The following is a 21,417-nucleotide window of genomic DNA, read 5'->3' on the forward strand; positions in this document are numbered from 1 at the left end:
CTGGTGCTCACCGTGTCTAGGTGAGGTCTGTACCTGGTGCTCACCGTGTCTAGGTGAGATCTGTGTGTCTGGTGCTCACCGTGTCTAGGTGAGGTCTGTACCTGGTGCTCACCGTGTCTAGGTGAGGTCTGTACCTGGTGCTCACCATGTCTCAGGTGAGGTCTGTACCTGGTGCTCACCGTGTCTAGGTGAGGTCTGTACCTGGTGCTCACTGTGTCTAGGTGAGGTCTGTACCTGGTGCTCACCATGTCTGCAGGTGGGATCCTGCAGGTGGGATCCTCTGGCTGCTTACCCAGAGACAATTTCCTGAGTCCTGGTGTCACTGAGCTGTGACAGGTGTGTATCCCACTTGATGGACTCTCCTCATTCCTTGTTGTGTTCCCGGGAGAAGATTGTTACTTCTGTGTCTAGGTTCACTTCCAAGCTGAGCTGGAGATTCTTCTCTGTGAATGAGCACGTCGTTAGCGTTTCTGGAATGGGCTGGGGAGAGGTCTCCTTAGTGATCTCGCTGTGCTGGTTTCTTCCCCTGCAGCCCCTCCCTCCAGCGTTGGCGGACCCAGGCGGGCAGAACGGCTGTGAGCCAGTCCTGACCCCCCTTCCCCTCACGCGTCACAGGTGTCACGTCTTCCCTTTGGGCTAAGGCAGTGGCACGGCCGCCAGCTGTCCTTGGAAGACTTCCATTCTGTTTTGTGCCTAAACTGAGTACAAAAATCAGTCTGCATTTAATGTTTGAATACTCTGTTTCGTTGGGTTTTCCTGTTTCTAGTCGGCACAGTAATTTGATCGTGGAGCGACTGGATTACCGCTCCATATGGCGAGAATGGTGTGTGCCTTTGCCCTAAAATACAGAAGTAATTTATGTTAACCTGAAGGCTTACGGCGCCAGCACCACTTAAATGTCCCGGTGTCTCCTGTCAGCCTGGCCCGTAGCCGCCGTGAGGCTCGCGGAAGTCTGTGCTTCCCGAGGGCCTCTGTCGTGTCCGTCTTAGGTGGAATGAAAGCCACCCTCTACCACATGGTAGTAAAATTTACGATATTCTTCTGTTTTGTGATTTCTCCTTTTAGATCGAGAAGACATGCTGGGCAGTAGGTAAAGCTTTCTTCTCCCGGCCTGGAGAGTGACCATGGGTGTCGGGAAGTCCAAAGCAGGTTCCTGCCCCCTGTCTTTCTCCCGGGGTAAGAGCCACGGCGTGGACACACGTCGGGGACCTCCGGGGTCAAGTTCCAGGAGATCTGCAGAGGCCGCCCTGGGTGAGGGTGCTGAGCGTGGCGGTGCTAGCGGGAAGCCAGTGCCAGAGCAGGAGGTGCCTGTGGGCCTGGCGGAGGCTCCCGCGGCAGGGGAGGAGGGGGAGGAGGAGGAGGAGGAGGAGGAGTTCCTCAAGTTCGTGATCCTACATGCGGAAGAGGACACGGACGAAGCGCTGCGGGTGCAGAGCCTGCTGCAGGACCAGTTCGGCGTCAGCCCCGGGATGGTCTTCGCGGAGATGCCGTGCGGCAGACAGCACCTGCAGAACCTCGACGCCGCGGTCAACGGCTCGGCCTGGACCATCTTGCTGCTGACCGAGAACTTCCTGCGCGACACCTGGTGCAGATTCCAGTTCTACACGTCCCTGATGAACTCGGTGAACAGGCTGCACAAATACAACTCCGTCATCCCCATGCGGCCCCTGAACAACCCCCTGCCCCGGGAGAGGACGCCCCTGGCCCTGCAGACCATCAACGCCCTGGAGGAGGAAGGCCGTGGCTTTCCTACCCAGGTGGAGAGGATCTTCCAGGACTCCGTGTACAGGACCCAGCAAGCCATCTGGAGAGAGACGAGAAGCGCAGCGCAGAGACAGCTTGGCGCCTGAGGTGGGACACGCAGCACTCGGCCGGCCCCTGGGGCAGCGGGCTGGGACGCCTTGACGTAGAGGACAGCCCTGTTCTTACGGGAGCGTGGGGGGCCCAGGAAAGGTCCCTTCTGCAGAGCGGCCTGTAGCAGGGCTGTGCTCCTGGATGCTTCCAAAGCCCCAGGACGCCGGTGTTCCCAGAACGCTCCTCTCCTGCTTTTCCTCAGGCATGGACGTCCGTGTCCCAGGTGCTGAGCCTCGGACACAAACTTGTGGACAGATGTTCCGGACAGGAGAGCAAGGATGCTTATACTGCAAAGCGGGCTCCCCACGGGCATGTGGGAGGAAATGGCCCCAGGGACCTGAGCACGCGCCCTCCTGGGGCCCCTCCCGTGGGTCACACCCTCTGGGTGCTGTCCCCTGGGCGTGTCGAGTGGTGAGAGTTGTGACACGAGCCCAAACACGTGCTTCTCTGCTGGCATCCATGGAGGCGACTCCCGCCCGGCTTAGCAGCCCTTAGCGGTGTGGCAGTGAATCAGGGGCCCCCCGCAGTGCCGCTGGGGTGTCCCCTGGGGCCCGCAGCTGTCGTGTGAGTCACTGTCGGGTGCCAGGGCTTCGTTCTCAGAGCTTCCGGAAGGCGTGTGCCTGGCCACGCGTCTGCCCAGGACATGTTGCCCATGCAGGCGTCTGCAGTAACTTGGCCCTTAGGAATGCATGCGCACGTGTGTGGGGAGATTATCTCGAAAGCCTTGGAGCTGAAGCGGGAGATGTATTTTATGACATCCTCTTCTGGTCCAGTCTCCCAGCTGGGCAGGGAGGCCCCTGGGAGACCTGTGCTGTCCCCTCACAGCCCTTCTGCCCGTCAGATGGAGTGAGCGCCGTCAAGTGCAGAGAGGACACGTTGCATCCTGCTGTGATGAGCAGAGCATCCGTGGTGGGTGGGGCGGGGGAGGGGAGTTCCAGGACCTGGTTCCGGTCCAGTCTCTAGCACCCCAGGGTGACTGACAGTGAATGCACCCTTTAGCTGTGACGTGAAAGCTTTGGTTGATGGGTCTCTAAAGGCCTTGGCCCTCTCCCAGGCCATGAGAAACTTGGAACCAGGGAGGGAAACCAGAAAAATGGTAGAATTCTATAAGGTGGGGTGGATGCTGAGGCCCAGCGGGTTACCGCCACCTGGGACAGCTGCATCCCATATCAGAATGCTGGTTAGAGTCCCGACTGCTCAGCTTCTAATCCAGCATCCTGCTTGTGTGCCTTGGGAGGCAGTAAGTGCGTTTCTGGCCCCCGCATGGGAGATCTGGATGTAGCTCTGGGCTTCTGCTTTCAGCCTGGCCCAACCTTGGCTGTCTGGGCTTTTGGAGAGTGAATCAGTGGATGGAAGATTCCCTAGTTCTCTTCCTCTCTCCCTCCCCCTCCCTCTCCTTATCCCCTCCCCTCCCTTCCCTCTCCCTCTCCCTCCCTGCCTTTCGAGTAGAGGAAAATAAATGAAGTGTTTTAGAAGAATTTTTTGAGGGGATATGTGATACAATGGTTGCAAAAAGCTTTATGCACACAATGAAAGTGTATTTTTGCATCTTTGCATCATAGTTGATTTTTAATGCTGCCCATTATACTTTTACGGTCTCAGAAAGGAATTATTATACATGCTCACTCAGGTGTCTAAAGAATACTTTTTTAAAAAAAATAGAGACCTTGAGCATAGACATTTTGCCTCATTTTTCTTTCTTCATCCCTTAGTAGCGGCTGAGCTCTGCTCGCGCGTGCAGTTCACCTGGGCATGGCCTTGAACCCCGCACTCCCAGTGCTCGTGCCCTCATGCACATGTGGACAGGCACGTACAGCGGACTCTGGGAACTTATGCCACCTGCTGGGAGCTTCCACCTTGGTGCTCTGTGGACTACGCTGCCTGCGGAAATCTCAGTTGTGCCTTATGTATGGGATTCTTTCAGCTGAAAGAAGGCCCGTTGTGCCATGGCCTAAATCACAAGGTAGTTATTTTTTTTAAAGATTTATTTATTTGAAAGGCAGAGTTACAGAGAGGCAGAAGCAAAGTGTGTGTGGGGGGGGAGCTCTTCCATCCGCTGGTTCACTCATCAGATGGCCACAACGGCTGGAACTGTGCCAATCCAAACCCAGGAGCCAGGAGCCTCCTCTGAATCTCCCATGTGGGTACGGGGCCCAAGGACTTGGACCATCTTCCACTGCCCTTCCAGGCCATAGCAGAGAGCTGGACTGGAAGTGGAGCACCCGGGACTAGAACCGGCGCCCACATGGGATGCCAGCACTGCAGGTGGTGGCTCCACCCGCTACGCCACAGGGCTGACCATGTAACTTATTAGTTCTGCCAAGGTACTCAGCAATGCTGTTAAAAGCTCACGTTCTTATAAGCAATTGAATAGTACGCAGCCTTAGGAATCAGGTTCCAGCGCTGCTACAGCAGGGCCGCTGTGGAAAGCGTTAAGCTGAGTCGAGGAAGCCAGATGCAGGGGGTGGCACTGCGTGGTTCTGTCGCCGGGCGGCCGGGTCTCAGAGACCACAAGGACAGCGGTCGCCGGGCAGGGTCTAGAACAGGACGGCGCCATGTAGTGGGTGCAGAGCTTCTGTGGGGGCTGAAGCAGCTCTGGGAACAGGTGGTGATGAATGTGCTTATGCCACTGCATCGTATCCTTAAAATGCTTCAGTCAGTGATGCTCTGGGTGTTTTGTCCCACAATAGTGAAAGTAAAGGTAAACAGACAACCCGGGCCCTTCCTGGCGTCCCCTCCTGCGTCCTCAGTGTGTCTGTGGGGCCCCTCCAGTCCGCGCGGTGGCTGCTCCGGCCCTGGGCGTGTGTGGGGGCTGGGCGGGGTGTCTCTCCTTGCGGCCGTGCTGCCCAAGGCTACTGTGATGGCGAGGGGCCGGCTGTGCATTCTCTTCATTGCTGTGCTTAAACTCCTCCGTCTCCCACCCGCCCACGCCAGCCCCACGCTGTGGAGCAGACCTGCTGGCCCGAGTCCCGCCTCCGTCCTCCACCAAGCAGGTCCTACCTTTCTGGGTCTCCCCAGGGCTGTGAGAAGCCTGGCCATGACCGTGCAGCTGTGCCATGGAGGTCAGGGTCTGCCCCTTGGGAGGCCACAGCTTCTTGTGACACTGCCTAAGACGCCGGTGTCCCCTGCTGGGCTGTCCCAGAGTGTGACTGTGCCCTGCAGGCCTGAGGAAGGTGTGCGGGGCCGAGGAGGGCTGGAGAGCCCGAGCACCTGGTGAGGGACGGCCGCCGCGGCCTCCGCAAGCCAGCGACCGAGGGGTGAACAAGGCAACTCTGCGTCCAGGAACGTGGGGTTTCTCGTGAGAATCCAAGTAGGGACACTGATTCGATTTTGAGCATTGTAGTGACTGCATAAGAACAGCAGTCATGTTGTCTATAAACACGTTCAACCAATGTGTTTGTGACTCTGGGCGGAGTCCTCGTGTTCGGTTACCATTGAGTTGGAGTTGGAGTAAGTAGTGCTTGTGCCGTTAATTAGATCCTGAGAAATATTCCCTGAAAGCTCAGTGAGTTAATTGGGGGGCAAAAAGGAACAAGGCCATCGCTCTGCGTTCTTTCTGTGCACGGAGGCTCACGGCTGCTCACCCTGCTCGCCTCCCTTCCTCCCGAGTGAGCGAGGATTGCTCTGGGGAGGTCATTCCCTCGTCTGGTGCAGCACTCCTCCTGGCTCCTTCCAGCTCCCAGGGCTCTGAGTCACTGCACTCTGGGGTGAACGATCGGAGAGCTTCATGGGCAAATAGCACGAACCCGCCCTGCAGCAGTTTTCCGATCCACTGATGGGGGCTCCTTCCTGCCACCTACTGAAACTGTAGATCCGAACAAGGCTACCTCTGCAGCCTGTAGCTGCTGCCAGAGATCTTCCACGGGCACATCATAAGGACAGATTACCAACTTTGCAGATTTCTGTGCATTTCATTTATAAGGAACGCTAGCACATGACAGTGCCCTACAATTAGATGGTGGTGACAGATGCATAGTCCCGCAAATGTCCTGCAAACCACGGAGCTGGACACATGGGAAGGTTGAGGTTCTGTGAAATAATGAAGAACCTGAAACAAAACAAAAACCCACAAGCAGAAGCACAGCCCAAGCTCCCGCAGTTCATGGCGGTTTCTGTTGAAGTGGGCATCTGCTGTGAGCCCAGAGACTCTGCCCCGGGCTTAGTGCCCTCCAGAAATTCCCCAGCAGGTTCCCGCAGGAGCCCATGTGAGGAAGAGGCCTATTGCCATGCACTTTATCACAGCGAAAAACTGGAAACAAGCGGCCATCATTAGAAGAGTGTAGAAATATATTCTAGGTTCGCAAATCGAATTCTTAGCACATTTAAACTCCTGAGCAAAGCTACAGGGATGTACACAGGCAGATCTCAGAACCATAGTGCTGCGTGGCGGAGTGGAAGTTACAGAATAAAATGGACAACTGTGCCACTTGTGTACAGTTCTAAAGATGCAAGGCAGGGGCCGGCACGGTGGCGCAGCAGGTTAATGCCCTGGCCTGAAGTGCTGGCATCCCATATGGGCACCGGTTCTAGTCCCGGCTGCTCCACTTCCAATCCGGCTCTCTGCTATGGCCTGGGAAAGCAGTGGAAGATGGACCAAGTCCTTGGGCCCCTGCACCCACGTGAGAGACCCGCAAGAAGCTCCTGGTTCCTGGCTTCAGATCGGTGCAGCTCTGGCCGTTGTGGCCAATTGGGGAGTGAACCAGCGGATGGAAGACTCTCTCTCTCTCTCTCTCTCTCTCTCTCTCTCTCTGCCTCTCTGCCTCTCCTCTCTCTGTGTAACTCTGATTTGCAAATAAATAAATAAATCTAAAAAAAGTCATGCAAGACAGCTCAGAGCCTGTATTGGTGCTGGCATCTTACTCTTGCATGCTCTCTGTATCTTTGAAATGGTTCAGTTTGTAATCATTTTTAAAGTAGCACGCCCATGTAAGTCGTGTTGAGTGCAGTGACTCGAGGAGCAAGTAGAAGACTGATGACAGATAAATAAATCAGAGAAATAAGTGCTGGTAATAAAATCACCCACTGTGTCAGGCAGTTAACTTGCGTGATCTCTAGGATCCCCCGAATTCCAACAGGGCCCATCTCTTCACATCCAGCGTTAGTCCCCACGGTGAAGCTGGAGATGGCAGTGACGTGGCCAGGAGCCGAGGCTGGAGGGTGAGTCACGGGCTCAGGGGAACTTGCAGGGGGCCGGGCCCGAGGCCTGTGAGTCGTGAGGTCTGTGCCGAGTGCTCTCCCCGTGGTGGAGGGTCTCAGGGGAGCTCGGGGCATGAAGAAAGCCACAGCAGCAGCGAGGAGCTGCAGGGGCCTCGGTCCAGGGTTTAGTCTGTTTGCCTGCCGCAGGAACTGTGCGTCCTGCACCCCAGCCGACGTGTTGCCGGGGCTGGTCCTGGCGCTTTCCCAGCTCTGATCGGCTCTGAGCTTTAAGAACCAAAGTCTGCAGATTCTAAAACGCCCCCCCCCCCCCCCTGCACTTTCCGGAGCTCAGCGTCTGAACGCGTGTCCTTCGGCCCTTCTCTTTCACAAACTCCGTGTGGAGCGGCCGTGTTGGAACCGTGATGCTGTCCCTAGGCTGACGGGAGGCTGGCGGTGTCGCTTCGCTCAGAGCGAGAGGTCCGCTCCGTACGGCGTGGTCATTGGAGGGTGGCTGAAGATGCCTGTCTGGTTCTGGTCTGTGTGATTTGCTGCCTTTGCTCGCGTGAGATGTTGCATAGGTTAAATGAAGCACGGCTTTGATTTACCGGGAGGAAGTGGAGGGAAGGGGCAGGAGAAGTGGGGCAAGGGTTTCTTTCAGGAACCCTGAATTTGGCTCCCGGGTGCCTATGACGAACGGTAGGACAGCCCTGTAGGGACACTGACCGGAGGACACAGACCTAGACATCGGTGAGCGTGTGACGTGTGGGTTTCAGGATGGGTAGAACGAGTGGGAATTATTTTTCATGCTGAGATGATCCTAGATGTGAAATCCCAGGCTCAGCAGCCACACTCTGTGAGCCCAGTTGCAGTTCTGTATGTGTATGTGGGGTTCGTTCGGGCACATGGTTAGCCCATTCCTGCTTCGATTGCTGAGCTGCAAGGTGGAAACCGCAGCCGTGAGTTCCTCTTGCAGTTGTGAAAGCTGAGTTGATGCAGGCGGGTGGTTAGACGGGGAGGAGGCGTTCCTGGAAGTCCCTTCCTCACTGACCATGCCCAGTGCTCACGGCTGACGCGAAGCCATCGGCTAAGCCATCACACCCAGCTCCTGCCAGATGTCCCTCTCTCTGTTAAGTTTGCCTTTTGCCATCACACAATCCGTCTGCCACTTCCATTGCTTTTAGCTATGAAAGAAGAAAGCTCTGTAAAGACGAGGCCTGCCGTCGACTCTGCCTCCTTCTTGCCGAGTCTGGGTGGCCCGCGTGGGCAGACACCGGTGCCTGGGACACAGCCGTGGGAACAGAAGGGCTGCTGCTCTCGTAGGGAGGTGACACAGGGTCTTGCTTTGTTTCGGTGAGTTTGCTGTGTGCTGGAGAACTGAAATGTCCCCAGCTGTGCGTGCACCAGGTGGTCGGAGAGTGAGGGAGGCAGCTCCAGGCCTGGGTCCCGCGGTCAGGAAGGTTCTGGCACAGCTCAGTGCTGTGTGGTGTGTTGACCGAATCCAGACTTACCTAACAATTGGGGACTTAGAGGAACAATAGGTCCTGGAGATTAGCCTTTTGCTGAGATTTTTCTTTTATTCTTCTTTGGACTGCCTCAATAGGAGCTGAGCTGTTGTTTTGTGGGTACAGCTGTCTGCTGGAAACGTTGAATTTAGTGCTACTTCATCTCTGTAATAGATAATACATCAGGGTGCTTCCGACTAAGGGGGCAGTGAAGCAGTCCAGTCCATCCTCAAAGCTGATTCATGCTGCCCGCACCTGTGGTCTCTTCTGAGGGTAATTTTGCATTTGCAGTCAATGACACACACAGACACAGGTACGTACACTATACCACCTAACCCTCCCTCCCTATCCGTCCATCCATGTGCACATAGGTACATACAGTGCACACGTCCACCCTCACTATCTGTCCATCCTCCCCAAAGTCAGTGACACACACACACACACACACAGACACACACAGGTACCTACACTATACCACCTAACCCTCCCTCCCTATCTGTCCGTCCTCCCCAAAGTCAGTCACACACACACATATACACACACACAGGTACCTACACTATACCACCTAACCCTCCCTCCCTATCCGTCCATGTGCACATAGGTACATACAGTGCACACGTCCACCCTCACTATCTGTCCATCTTCCCCAAAGTCAGTGACACACACAGACACACAGACACACAGGTACCTACACGATACCACCTAACCCTCCCTCCCTATCCATCCATCCATGTGCACATAGGTACATACAGTGCACACGTCCACCCTCACTATCTGTCCATCCTCCCCAAAGTCAGTCACACACACACACACACACACACAGGTACCTACACTATACCACCTAACCCTCCCTCCCTATCCATCCATCCATGTGCACATAGGTACATACAGTGCACACGTCCACCCCTCACTATCTGTCCATGCTCCCCAAAGTCAGTGACACACACAGACACACACACACACAGGTACCTACACTATACCACCTAACCCTCCCTCCCTATCCGTCCATCCATGTGCACATAGGTACATACAGTGCACACGTCCACCCTCACTATCTGTCCATGCTCCCCAAAGTCAGTGACACACACACACACAGACACACACTCACACAGGTACCTACACTATACCACCTAACCCTCCCTCCCTATCCGTCCATGTGCACATAGGTACATACAGTGCACACGTCCACCCTCACTATCTGTCCATCCTCCCCAAAGTCAGTCACACACACACACACACATACACACACAGGTACCTACACTATACCACCTAACCCTCCCTCCCTATCCGTCCATCCATGTGCACATAGGTACATACAGTGCACACGTCCACCCTCACTATCTGTCCATCCTCCCCAAAGTCAGTGACACACACAGACACACACACAGACACACACAGGTACCTACACTATACCACCTAACCCTCCCTCCCTATCTGTCCGTCCTCCCCAAAGTCAGTCACACACACACATATACACACACACAGGTACCTACACTATACCACCTAACCCTCCCTCCCTATCTGTCCATGTGCACATAGGTACATACAGTGCACATGTCCACCCCTCACTATCTGTCCATCCTCCACAAAGTCAGTCACACACACACACACACACACAGGTACCTACACGATACCACCTAACCCTCCCTCCCTATCCGTCCATGTGCACATAGGTACATACAGTGCACACGTCCACCCTCACTATCTGTCCATATCTGTCCATATCTGTCCACTCTCTGTCCCCAAAGTCAGTGACACACACACACACACACACATACACAGGTACCTACACTATACCACCTAACCCTCCCTCCCTATCCGTCCATGTGCACATAGGTACATACAGTGCACACGTCCACCCCTCACTATCTGTCCATCCTCCCCAAAGTCAATCACACACACACACACACACAGGTACCTACACGATACCACCTAACCCTCCCTCCCTATCCATCCATCCATGTGCACATAGGTACATACAGTGCACACGTCCACCCTCACTATCTGTCCATCCTCCCCAAAGTCAGTCACACACACACACACACACACAGACACACAGGTACCTACACTATACCACCTAACCCTCCCTCCCTATCCATCCATCCATGTGCACATAGGTACATACAGTGCACACGTCCACCCTCACTATCTGTCCATCCTCCCCAAAGTCAGTCACACACACACACACACACATACACACACAGGTACCTACACTATACCACCTAACCCTCCCTCCCTATCCATCCATCCATGTGCACATAGGTACATACAGTGCACACGTCCACCCTCACTATCTGTCCATCCTCCCCAAAGTCAGTCCACCTCTCACTATCTGTCCATCCTTCCCAAAGACCATCCCAGACCAGTATACGAGGGCTTCACCATTTCATTCTTCTTATTGACTGCCTAATATTCACTTGTTGGAATACATCATAATTTATTGCTTAAAAATGTATTTTTTTGAGAGAAAGTATGAAAAGACATTGGTTCACTTTGCAGATGACCTCAACATCCTGGGTGGGACCATGATAAAGTCAGGAGCCAGGAACTCCATCTGTGTCTGAGTTGACATCTGGTGCTTCCCAGGCACACTAGCAGGGAGCTGGATCAGAAGCTGAGCAGTCCAGACTCACACGGGCCCTGCAGTGTGGGATGCGGGCATCCCCACACCGTCCCCGCACTGTACTGTCTTTTCCCCAGTCTTTTTTGGTAGCTTTGCAGGCTGTTATCCTGTCTTTTGCTATTGCAATGCTTCTTTAACAAATGACTGTATACGTGTGACATCTTGCACAGATATAAGCGAAGATCAGTAAGATAGAAACCTAAAATTGAGATGGCTGGGTTAGTGAGCATGTGCGTATGAAACGTTCATAGCTGCTCCACCAAATTTGCATCATGTTGGTCCCACCTGCTTTGTATGAGAGTGCCTGTTTCCCCAGGTCCTTCTAAGAGTGTGTCACCAAACTTTAGTCTTTGCCAATCTAATAGGCAAAAGATAGTGTAAGTTTTAGTCGGCACTTCTTAAAAAATTGAGGTTGAACATCTTGACTCTTTACCATGGTGATGTCACCAAAGTTAACAGAAAACATTTTAAATTTGAATTTTAAAAACCTTAAAAATTCATATTCCAATAATTATCGTCTGAAGCAAAGAAATTACAGATGTGCAGAAAATACAAACACATATCATAGTGTTTTTATAATAAAATAAAAACTATAATACAATAAAAAAATTAAAAATGACACAAATGCACATTCATGGAGGATTGGTTAAATTATGGTAATCTTCATCTTAAAATGCTACTCATTGATTTGAAATTTTCTTTTCATAAATATTTATCAACATAAAAATTCCAGTTATAATTTTAAGTGGAAAATCAAGAAACCAAAAGTGCATTTAATGTGGTTTGAATTTATTTTTAGTAGTGGAGTGTGTGTACATAGTGTGTGATTTGTAAAGAGAACAGAAGACAATAAGGCAAAATGTTAGTGTTAGCTATCTGTAAGGATTGTGAAAAACTTGATTTTTTATTGTTTTGTTATATTTTCCAACTTTGCTATACGAAAAAAGTATTATTTAATAATCTAAATCTGAAATTCTTTTTTTAAAATTAATTTGTTTATTTGAAAGTCATAGTTTTCAGAGGGAAGAGAGAAAGAAAGAGAGAAACCCACTGATTCCTTTCCCAAATGGCCACAATGGCCAGGGCAGGGCCAGGCCAAAGCCAGGAGCCAGGAGCATCTTCCAGGTCTCCCTTGTGGGTAGCAGGAACCCAAACACTTGGGCCATCTTCTGTTGCTTTCCCAGGTGCACTAGGAGGGTGCTGGATCAGAATACAGCTGGGACACAAACCGGTGTCCTTATCAGATGCCAACGCTTGCAGGAGGAGGCTTTACCCGCTACGCCTCAATGCCGGCCCTAAATTCTTTAGAACTAGCTTGCATAACCAGCTTGTGATTGAGTAACAGGCATAGTGGTTGAAAAATGTTTTGCAAAATCAAAGAAGCCTCCAAACGATGGATATTTTGTCCACTTTGTGGCACAGCTGTCCTTCCTAAGGAAACACACTGAAATGGTTCTATTAATGGATAAAAATGTAGCTTTGAAATGGGGCTTGTAGACAGAAATTTGAAGAAAGTAAATACATAAAAATTAAACGTAGATAATTAGGAAGAAACGTACTCCTTAGGCAGTTTCATTAGTTGGCAGTATCTTTTTTTTCCTGTAAGACGATACAAAGTAGTGGAAGATGGCCCAAGTCCTTGGGCCTCTGCACCCACATGGGAGACTTGGAAGAAGCTCCTGGCTCCTGTCTTCGGGTTGGTGCAGCTCCAGCCATTGCAGCCATGTGGGGAGTGATCCAGTGGATGGAAGACCTCTCTCTCTCTCTCTCTCTCTCTCTCTCTCTGCCTCTCCTTCTCTCTGTGTAACTCTGACTTTGAAATAAATAAATAAATCTTTCAAAAACTCCATTGGAAAAGGAATTAGTTTAACTTCTACCTGTTGGACCCCAGACCAGGTGGGCAACATGCCCCTTTCTTTTCAAAGCTGATCTCACCACACACCGAGATCACTTTGAGGCAGTCTCACTTCAAGTCCTCCCCTCCCCTTTATTGCCAGTGCCAGAGTGTTTCCCAGCTCTGTTGTCCAGAGCCTGGAACCCAGCTTTCTGGGCTGGGTCCTGACTAGGCCTGGGCCCTGTGCTTGCATCCCCGTCTTTGGTTTTCTAATATCTTCACTTGGGCTCTGGGTCCCTAGCACATCTTCTCTTGGCCTTGCCCACAGCCTCCCTCCCGCACCCACAGGACTTGCAGTGCCCGCCAGGCCCCCTCTGTCTGCACCTGCTGCTCTTGGCCTGTCCTGTTCTCTTACTGCCGAAGTCCCTCATGCAGCTTATGGCCTGTAGAACCTTGATCTCTTCCAGTTCCATTGCAGTGATTAATACAGAGACTTAGAATTTTCACTGGGTGTGCAGGGTAATGTGAGGGTATTTCAAAAAGTGTGTGGAAAACAGAATTAAAAGATGTGTTTATTTTGGTGGAAAAAAATGATATCCATACATATGAAGGGTTTTCAAAAAGTTCATGGAAATTTGTGTTATGGAAGCACTGTGTGGATCTCAAAAGCTTTTTGCACCAAGCTGAACATAGCTTTTGATTTCATTTTTCTTTTTCTTTTCTTTTTTTTTTTTTTTTTTGCAGGGTTACTGTCTGTTGTACAGTCTGGGAGTGAATGTTGGCATGTAGCCACTTTGTAAGCGAGTTCAGCCAGTTGACTCCTGCTTACTTTTCTTTTTTGTTTTTTTTTGTTTGTTTGTTTGTTTTTTGTTTTTTGACAGGCAGAGTGGATAGTGAGAGAGAGAGACAGAGAGAAAGGTCTTCCTTTTTGCTGTTGGTTCACCCTCCAATGGCCACTGCAGCCGGCACATCGTGCTGATCTGAAGCCAGGAGCCAGGCGCTTCTCCCGGTCTCCCATGGGGTACAGGGCCCAAGCACTTGGGCCATCCTCCATTGCCTTCCCGGGCCATAGCAGAGAGCTGGCCTGGAAGAGGGGCAACCAGGACAGAACCCGGCGCCCCAACCGGGACTAGAACCCGGTGTGCAGGCGCTGCAAGGTGGAAGATTAGCCTGTTAAGCCACGGCACCGGCCTTGATTTTATTTTTCAATGAACTTTTTAAAGCACCGTTCTAGAAACGCACAGTTTGATTGAATTTTAGAGCAGGGATATGTGACTTGTTAGTGGTTGAATCATAATTAATAGGACAGTAAACAGTTAATAATTTGAGTAGTAATTGGCCTCACTTATACAAAGACACACTGACATTAAACATAGCTGATAGATATTTAGAAACTATGCAAGGAGTCTTCAACAAGTTCATGGAAAGCACACGTGATCTTTTTTTATACCATCTGTGAACTCTTGGTTGTATTCCCGTGTTGGTTTTCTTTGCTGTGTAATGAGGTATCACAGAGTTAGTGACACTCCCTCCCACCCCATGTAAGCTGTTGCCCACGGTTAGCTCACGGTTATGTCTGGCAGAGTTTGGCACACAGAGCTGAGGTCCCTGCGCACAGTGTCCCAGAGCTGACGTCCACGTGTCTGTTGGCTGCTTTCTCCTCCAGGAGCTGGACCAGCAGAGAGGAGGCGGCTTCCGAGCACATGCAGGTTGTTGGCGGATTCAGCACCTGTGGCTGGAGAGCTGAGTGCCTCTCTCCCCCAGCACTGGCTGCCCTCCAGGGACCCTTCCCCTCCCAGACGTCCTTCTTCCCCAGCGGCTGCGTCTCAGCAAGGCCACAGCAGCATCCCTTGGTGCCGGCAGAAGCTCCTGCAGGCCAAGGCCCCTCCATGCTTCAAACACTTTTGACTTCCGCTGCCACCATCCAGTGAGAAAGCTGTGTTTTCAGGGCTCACGTAGTTACATTGGGTACACCTAGCTAGATCCTCTTCCTGTAGACACAGCCGAACTACCGTGGGTGTGAACTCATTGTAGTCACAGGTCGCAGCCACACTCAAAGGGGAGACGTTGTACAAGGGTAAGAGTCACTTTGGTAGAATTCTGACCCCCGACCCTTGATGGCCCCTGAGTGTGCCACATGCAAAGTGCATGCACCCCTCAGAGGTCTCCAGAGGTCTTTTCCCTTTAAAGCATCAATTCAACGTCTAAAAGCTCATCCAAACACCCACTCGGAAGTCCCAGTGTCCTCTAGACCTGGGAGCTGTGAGTGTACACAGCACTGGACACCTGGGAAGTGCAGAGGGAAGCGACCTGCCCAGCATGCAGCGGGACCAGGCGTGGGTACGGGTCGCAGGCATTTCAGTTAAAGAGGAAGGTGAAGAGTGGCCAGTGTGGAGCAGTCTTCCCATCCCGCTGAGCCAACCCCATTAGGCCTCAAGGCTGGGGATAATTCTCTGTGCTCCCCGCTTCCTGCTCTAGGCTGCTGGCCATACCGGCTCGTGGTTCTGCCCTCTGGAGGGAGTCACTGGGGTCATTCTCAGAATTTTCCCTATGATTGACTTTTTGTGTAACCGACTTCAGATATCTGGGAAAAAAATCCACGGCAGATACAAAGGAACACATGATACAGTGACAAGCTTAACATCATGAACAAAATGTATAAGGCCAATGAAACAGCCCCATATAGAATATAGAATATTTTATATATAGAAAATATTTATTTGAAAGAGTTACAGAGAGAGGTCTTCCATCCACTGGTTCACTCCCCCAGTGACCGCAATGGCCAGAGCTGAGCTGAGCCGAATCCAGGAGCTTCCTCCTGATCTCCCACTTGGGTGCAGGGGCCCAAGGACTTGGGCCGTCTTCTACTGCTTTCCCAGGCCACAGCAGAGAGCTGGATCGGAAGTGGAACAGCCGGGACTTCAACCAGCGCCCATATGGGATCCTGGCGCTGCAGGCTGGGGCTTTAACCTGCTGTGCCACAGCACTGGCCCCGGCCCCATAATTTTTAAGCACACTGTTATTAGCCACCAGATGCAGCATTGTGAGTAAGTCCTTCGGCCATTCCCCAGGGGTGACCTCATACTTGTAAGTCATAAGGAACATCCACTGGTAATGTCGACCTGAGAGATGATGATCTCAAAATTGAAGTATGGGAGGCTGGTGCTGTGGTGTAGGAGGCTAAGCCTCCGGCTGCAGCGCCGGCATCCCATGTGGGCGCTGGTTTGAGCTCCAGCTGCTCCTCTTCCGATCCAGCTCTCTGCTATGGCCTGGGAAAGCAGTAGAAGCTGGCCGAAGTGCTTGGTCCTCTGCATCCACGTGGGAGACCTGGAAGAAGCTCCTGGCTCCTGGCTTTGGATGGGTTCAGCTCTGGTGGTTGCAGCCATCTGGGGAGTGGACCAGCAGATGGAAGACCTTTCTCTCTGTCTCTACCTCTCTCTGTCTGTAACTGTTCCTCTCAAAAAAAAAAAAAAATCTTAAAAATAATGAAGTATGAATAAATCAAATAACAAAAAAAGTTTGTAAAAAATGGTTTAAACAAAGCCCATTCACATTTCTTTAAGTCAACGTTTCTCCCAGAGAATAGTCAAATTCCATCAGCAAGAAAAAGCTAACCCAGTTTCACTGGCAGCTGTGTGGTCAGTTTCTCAATTTAAAATAAGAGATGCCCCAAACCTAACCTAGGCCCTGGGCCTAGCACCAAGGAGAGCCTGCAGGGGGATTTTGGCCATGATGTTTGAATCGTGCACCTGGGAGAGCCCTTGTGTGCCTGGCGATCCCGGGTGGGAGCCTCGCACAGAACCGTGAGACGGCTGAGATGGGCAGGGAGAAAGAACTGTGGCAGACGACGGCTAAGGGGGGAACTACCAGGGACTTGAAGCTTAGAACAGTCTTGCTTCTGTTTGCATTCTGTTGAGATAAAAGGCCTGTTACTTTTGGAACAGAGACTGGAGATAGCCCTGGCAATAGATTAGAAAAGAGACCAGTAGACAGAAGTAAGGAGAGGACGGGAGAAGACGTTCAGTGACATCGGGGGCACCTGATCCTGAGTGTATGGAAACAATGTCCCGGCCGCCGTGGGCACAGAGTGTTTCCTGGGGCATCTTGTGAGCTGCGGTCATGGATTTGTGCGAAGGCCGTCATCGTGTCCTGCCCGTTCTTTCCTGAGGACAAGGACAAGGATCACAATGGGCTACTGTGACAGTCACCACAGTGCGCAGGGGTCACGTGGACATTCAGTTTGTGGGGGAAGAATCACGCAGCCTGGGGCAGCTTGCGAGAACAAGAACTCCGGAGTCTGGCCTTATTAGATAACTCCGTGGGTCCCGTTTATGCAGAACCTCCCACGCGTAAACACTGTAACGAGTCTGACAAACGCGATCTCACTTAGTTCTCAGAGACTTTCTTTGGTCGTGGGGACTTTTGGCCCTGGTTTGAAGCTGGGGCACCTGAGATTCTGAGAGATGGTAGGTGCCTCCCTGGCTCTCTGGGCACCTCCTGCACCGTTCCCCCACGTGGTGGGCCTGGGCGCCACAGTGGACTGCGAGGTTCTGAGAGATGGTAGGTGCCTCCCTGGCTCTCTGGGCACCTCCTGCACCGTTCCCCCACGTGGTGGGCCTGGGCGCCACAGTGGACTGCGAGGTTCTGAGAGATGGTAGGTGCCTCCCTGGCTCTCTGGGCACCTCCTGCACCGTTCCCCCACGTGGTGGGCCTGGGCGCCACAGTGGACTGCGAGGTTCTGAGAGGTGGTAGGTGCCTCCCTGGCTCTCTGGGCACCTCCTGCACCGTTCCCCCACGTGGTGGGCCTGGGCGCCACAGTGGACTGCGAGGTTCTGAGAGATGGTAGGTGCCTCCCTGGCTCTCTGGGCACCTCCTGCACTGTTCCCCCACGTGGTGGGCCTGGGCGCCACAGTGGACTGCGAGGTTCTGAGAGATGGTAGGTGCCTCCCTGGCTCTCTGGGCACCTCCTGCACTGTTCCCCCACGTGGTGGGCCTGGGCACCACAGTGGACTGCGAGGTTCTGAGAGATGGTAGGTGCCTCCCTGGCTCTCTGGGCACCTCCTGCACCGTTCCCCCACGTGGTGGGCCTGGGGGCCACAGTGGACTGCGAGGTTCTACAGGGAGGGCAGAGCAGGCACGTGCCACTGAGCCGTCCACCTGTAGAGCTGTTGACACCTGGCCTGGCGTGCCGCCGGCCCGAGCTCAGTAGCCATGAGAACATTAGGAGCAAGTGTAAGGGAGCCCGTGGGGCCCGGTGGCGGGGTGAGTGTGTGGAGGAGGCGCAGTGTCTGAGCAGTGGGAGGTCTCCTGGGACGGACCCATGTCCTTGTCTTTGAAAAATGCATTCCCCGAATTCTTGTCCGTGCACACTGTTCTTGATGACGAAGCTGGGCTCCGCGAGCAGCACACAGAAGCTGCTATAAAGCGTCTCTCCCTCTGCTGCTCCAAGAGCACACGGAATAGTGAGCAGAACGTCGACAGGGGCCCCGTGCCGCCCGTCTTCTGCTCGGGGCTGGGCCACGGCCAAGGGCCCACAGCACACACAGACTCTCAGACAGCAGGCGAGACCCCGCGACCGTGAGGCACACTGGGTCCCTGAGAGTGAACAAGGGGCAGGCATGTGTGTGGGCCATGTAAGCTGGGCGAAGGCACCGTGGCAAAGGAGGCAGCAGCCAGGAAAGGCTTGTGAGTGGGCAAGAGTCTGACGCAGAGGCTGATGCAATCCCAGCGTGGCAGGGGAGGAGACGCGGGGGCTGTGGTGGGGGGCACAGAGGGGCCAGGCCCCCGAGGGCCTTGGAAACCACTTTTTCTCCAGAGCACTGGGAAGCCACTGGATTTACAGGGGCAGTGCGATGTGCTTGCCTCTCTCGCTGGGTGCAGGGTGCAGGGTGCAGGGTGCAGGGTGCAGGCGTTGTTCGTTAGAATTAGCCAGAGCACTTGCAGGAGAGCCAGTGACTTGTGACAGTCTGAAATGTCTCATCCCGGGCTCCGCCACTGGTGCTCATCACTGGGTTCTTTCTCTGCCCTGTGGGGCACACTTTGTACCCGCCACTCGTCTGGACACACCCTGAGAACAGAACGCAATGGCCTGCGTGGGCTGCCCCTGCCTGCCTCTCAGCCTGTTGGGTCATCGTCATACTGTTGTCGTCAGCGGCAGTATCCTGTTGGTGACGGGTCCAGGGTTCAGTCTGAAGACTGCTGCCAGGCTATGGAAGATGTGAAAATATGGTTTTCACCATTTTGCTTCCCAAGGTCACAGACAGAGGTGGGAAGATTCGTGGGAGACCACAACTCTCGGCCTTACCCAGGCAGAAGTTCATGGAAAAATGGAACCAAAAGATAAGTCTGTTTTGATGCAAGATTTCGAAATCTATGCATTACTTATTCATAATGTGCCTCTCTCTGATCTTTTTGAATATTTCAGAATATTCACAATATTTCAAAATTTCACATACAAAATCTTTTCCCCCAAACCCCTTGAACCTTGTGTCTCCAGAAACAACAACGATGGCAAAACCAGAAACGACTTAGGAACAAATAAATTTTCAGCAAAATCACACTTCCATCCTTGAACTGGCCCTCCAGGAAAGGTTTCCAGAATTACTCTCCTCTCTCTCTGCTCCCTAACCAGAGGTGCCACGTCCCACTCAAATCATGTTACTCTCCCTGCACATCTAATGTTTTCTTTCTTTTTAAAAATTTTTATTTCTCTTATTATTATTTTTGAGAAGGAGAGAGAGAGAGAGCAAGAGCGAGATTCCAGGATATGCATTAGTAAGAAGTTGGAATTGGAAACGGAGCCAGGACTTGAACCCAGGTGCTCCGGTATGCGATGCAGACATCTCAAACAGCAGCTTAATTAGTGTGCCAACCACAGCCCCAAGACGTAATGTTTCCATTCAGGGTTTTAGCAACTTAACATTTCCCCAGGACAGTGGTTGAGGACTTACATCATTGCAACTCAGGGACCGGCTGGTGCTGCCTGGAGCTCTCCCCCGCTCTGAAATCAGGAGGAAGCAGGGACAGGCAGGGCTCTCCAGGAGGGGACAGCAGGAGTTTCCTGCCAGAACCTACTGAACGGAGGCACGGGATTGGAGCGCGGGGTGTGCTGGGTTTCTGTTGTTGATGTGCAGGTGCAGCCTAGGCAAATTGCTTTTTTCCTCCCTGACCCAGGGAACAGACCTTGTCCCCCGGGCCCCTTGGCTGTGGAGCCCATGAGTCCATAGTTTCCAGATAAGCCTCCTGTGCCACTCACACTTAGTAAGAGTGCAATCGATGTCTACCCGGCGCCCTCTAGTCCAGTGGAAACCCCGCTGACCCCGGTTTTGGCTCCACAGGAGGAAAGTTTGACAGCCATAGCTTCAAGTTCAAATGATTTTGCACGGCTTCCTAAGACGCCCCGAGATCCAGCTCCCTCAACACGCTGCCTGCATCCGCACCGCTCCCTTCCGAGCACGCACAATCCCCTGTTGTCTCCGAGTGCCCCTGGACGCCCAGAGCTTTCCTCTTAGCTCCTCTTCACCGGGGGAAACACCTGCCCAGCCTCCAGGTTTTGCCTCCGCAAGGCCTTCCTCCTGCCTTGCCCCAGCGCCAAGGAGGTGCCTGGATGCCCCGGAATCTGTGTGCAAAGCATGACCTTCCTCACATTTGCTGGCTCTCTGCTGGGCACTGCACACCGTCAGCGGTCAGTAAGTGTGGCTGAGTGGGTGAGGGACTCAATGAACAGAGACATGGCTGTCCTCCACAAACGACCAGTGCAGGGTCACTTTCCACAGGGACTCAGAAGGCGAGGGGTGTTTCTGGGGTCATCAGCTGGGTGCCCCAGACTGAGGAGTTGAAGTGGGTCCCAAAGGACATGACGAAGCGGATTAGTGACATCGAGTCAATCATGGTAAATGGGCGGGTTGTCCTGAGCCCAAACAGGATGCATGCCCAGTACTCAGTTGCAAGGCCACATCTCCCACAGAGCCCGGCTGTCCTTCCCAGGAGAGGAACCTCAGGGCTGTCTGGAGGGGGTCCTCCGACACTCCAGGGGGCCGCTCCCCGACAGCACTGAATGAACAGCACTGATGGATGCCCAGGGGCCCGAAACCAAGGTGATGGTGAGTGTGGTGCCCTTCTCTGCCACACGGGGCCACCCAGGGGCCAAGATGGGTGGGACGGCTATGAACTCACCAAAGCACAGAGGATGAAGCCAGTGGAGGAACCGCCAGGAGCCTCTGCGAGCAGCAGGCACGGCAGCCTCAGAATTTGAGGTGGTCGCCTTGCGGCTGGAATGGCTCAGCCCAACTGCATGGGGTCGAGAGGGCCTCCGAGTAGAGCATCCCAGGAGACGGCTGGGAGCTCCCGTGCAGGGGAGGGTGGGCGAGAAGGCGAGCCTGGACCTGGAGCAGGTGTGAAGACATGGAAGGAGGGAGGTTGTAAAAGCAGAGGTTATTTTGCAGGCTCTGAAAGAAGTAAGGCACCCG

The 21,417-nt window shown here is 53.1% G+C and overlaps 1 protein-coding gene across 6 annotated transcripts in view; it reads left to right on the plus strand.

Annotated features, from left to right (window-relative positions):
• The window catches only part of LOC133758114 (TIR domain-containing adapter molecule 2-like), a 38,327-nt gene extending 35,572 nt beyond the window's left edge, over positions 1–2,755 (plus strand). For 5 of the 6 annotated variants that reach the window (XM_062189294.1, XM_062189292.1, XM_062189297.1 and 2 more), the window contains one exon: positions 1,066–2,755. In XM_062189294.1, the coding sequence (XP_062045278.1) occupies positions 1,125–1,850 (726 nt within the window). In that variant the 5' untranslated portion in view covers positions 1,066–1,124 and the 3' untranslated portion in view covers positions 1,851–2,755. The remainder of the gene's footprint in view (positions 1–1,065) is intronic. The other variant, XM_062189298.1, reaches the window with a different exon arrangement.
• The last annotated feature ends 18,662 nt before the right edge of the window (positions 2,756–21,417 follow it).

Source organism: Lepus europaeus, chromosome 4, assembly GCF_033115175.1.
Source record: "Lepus europaeus isolate LE1 chromosome 4, mLepTim1.pri, whole genome shotgun sequence".
Taxonomy (NCBI): Eukaryota; Metazoa; Chordata; class Mammalia; order Lagomorpha; family Leporidae; genus Lepus; species Lepus europaeus.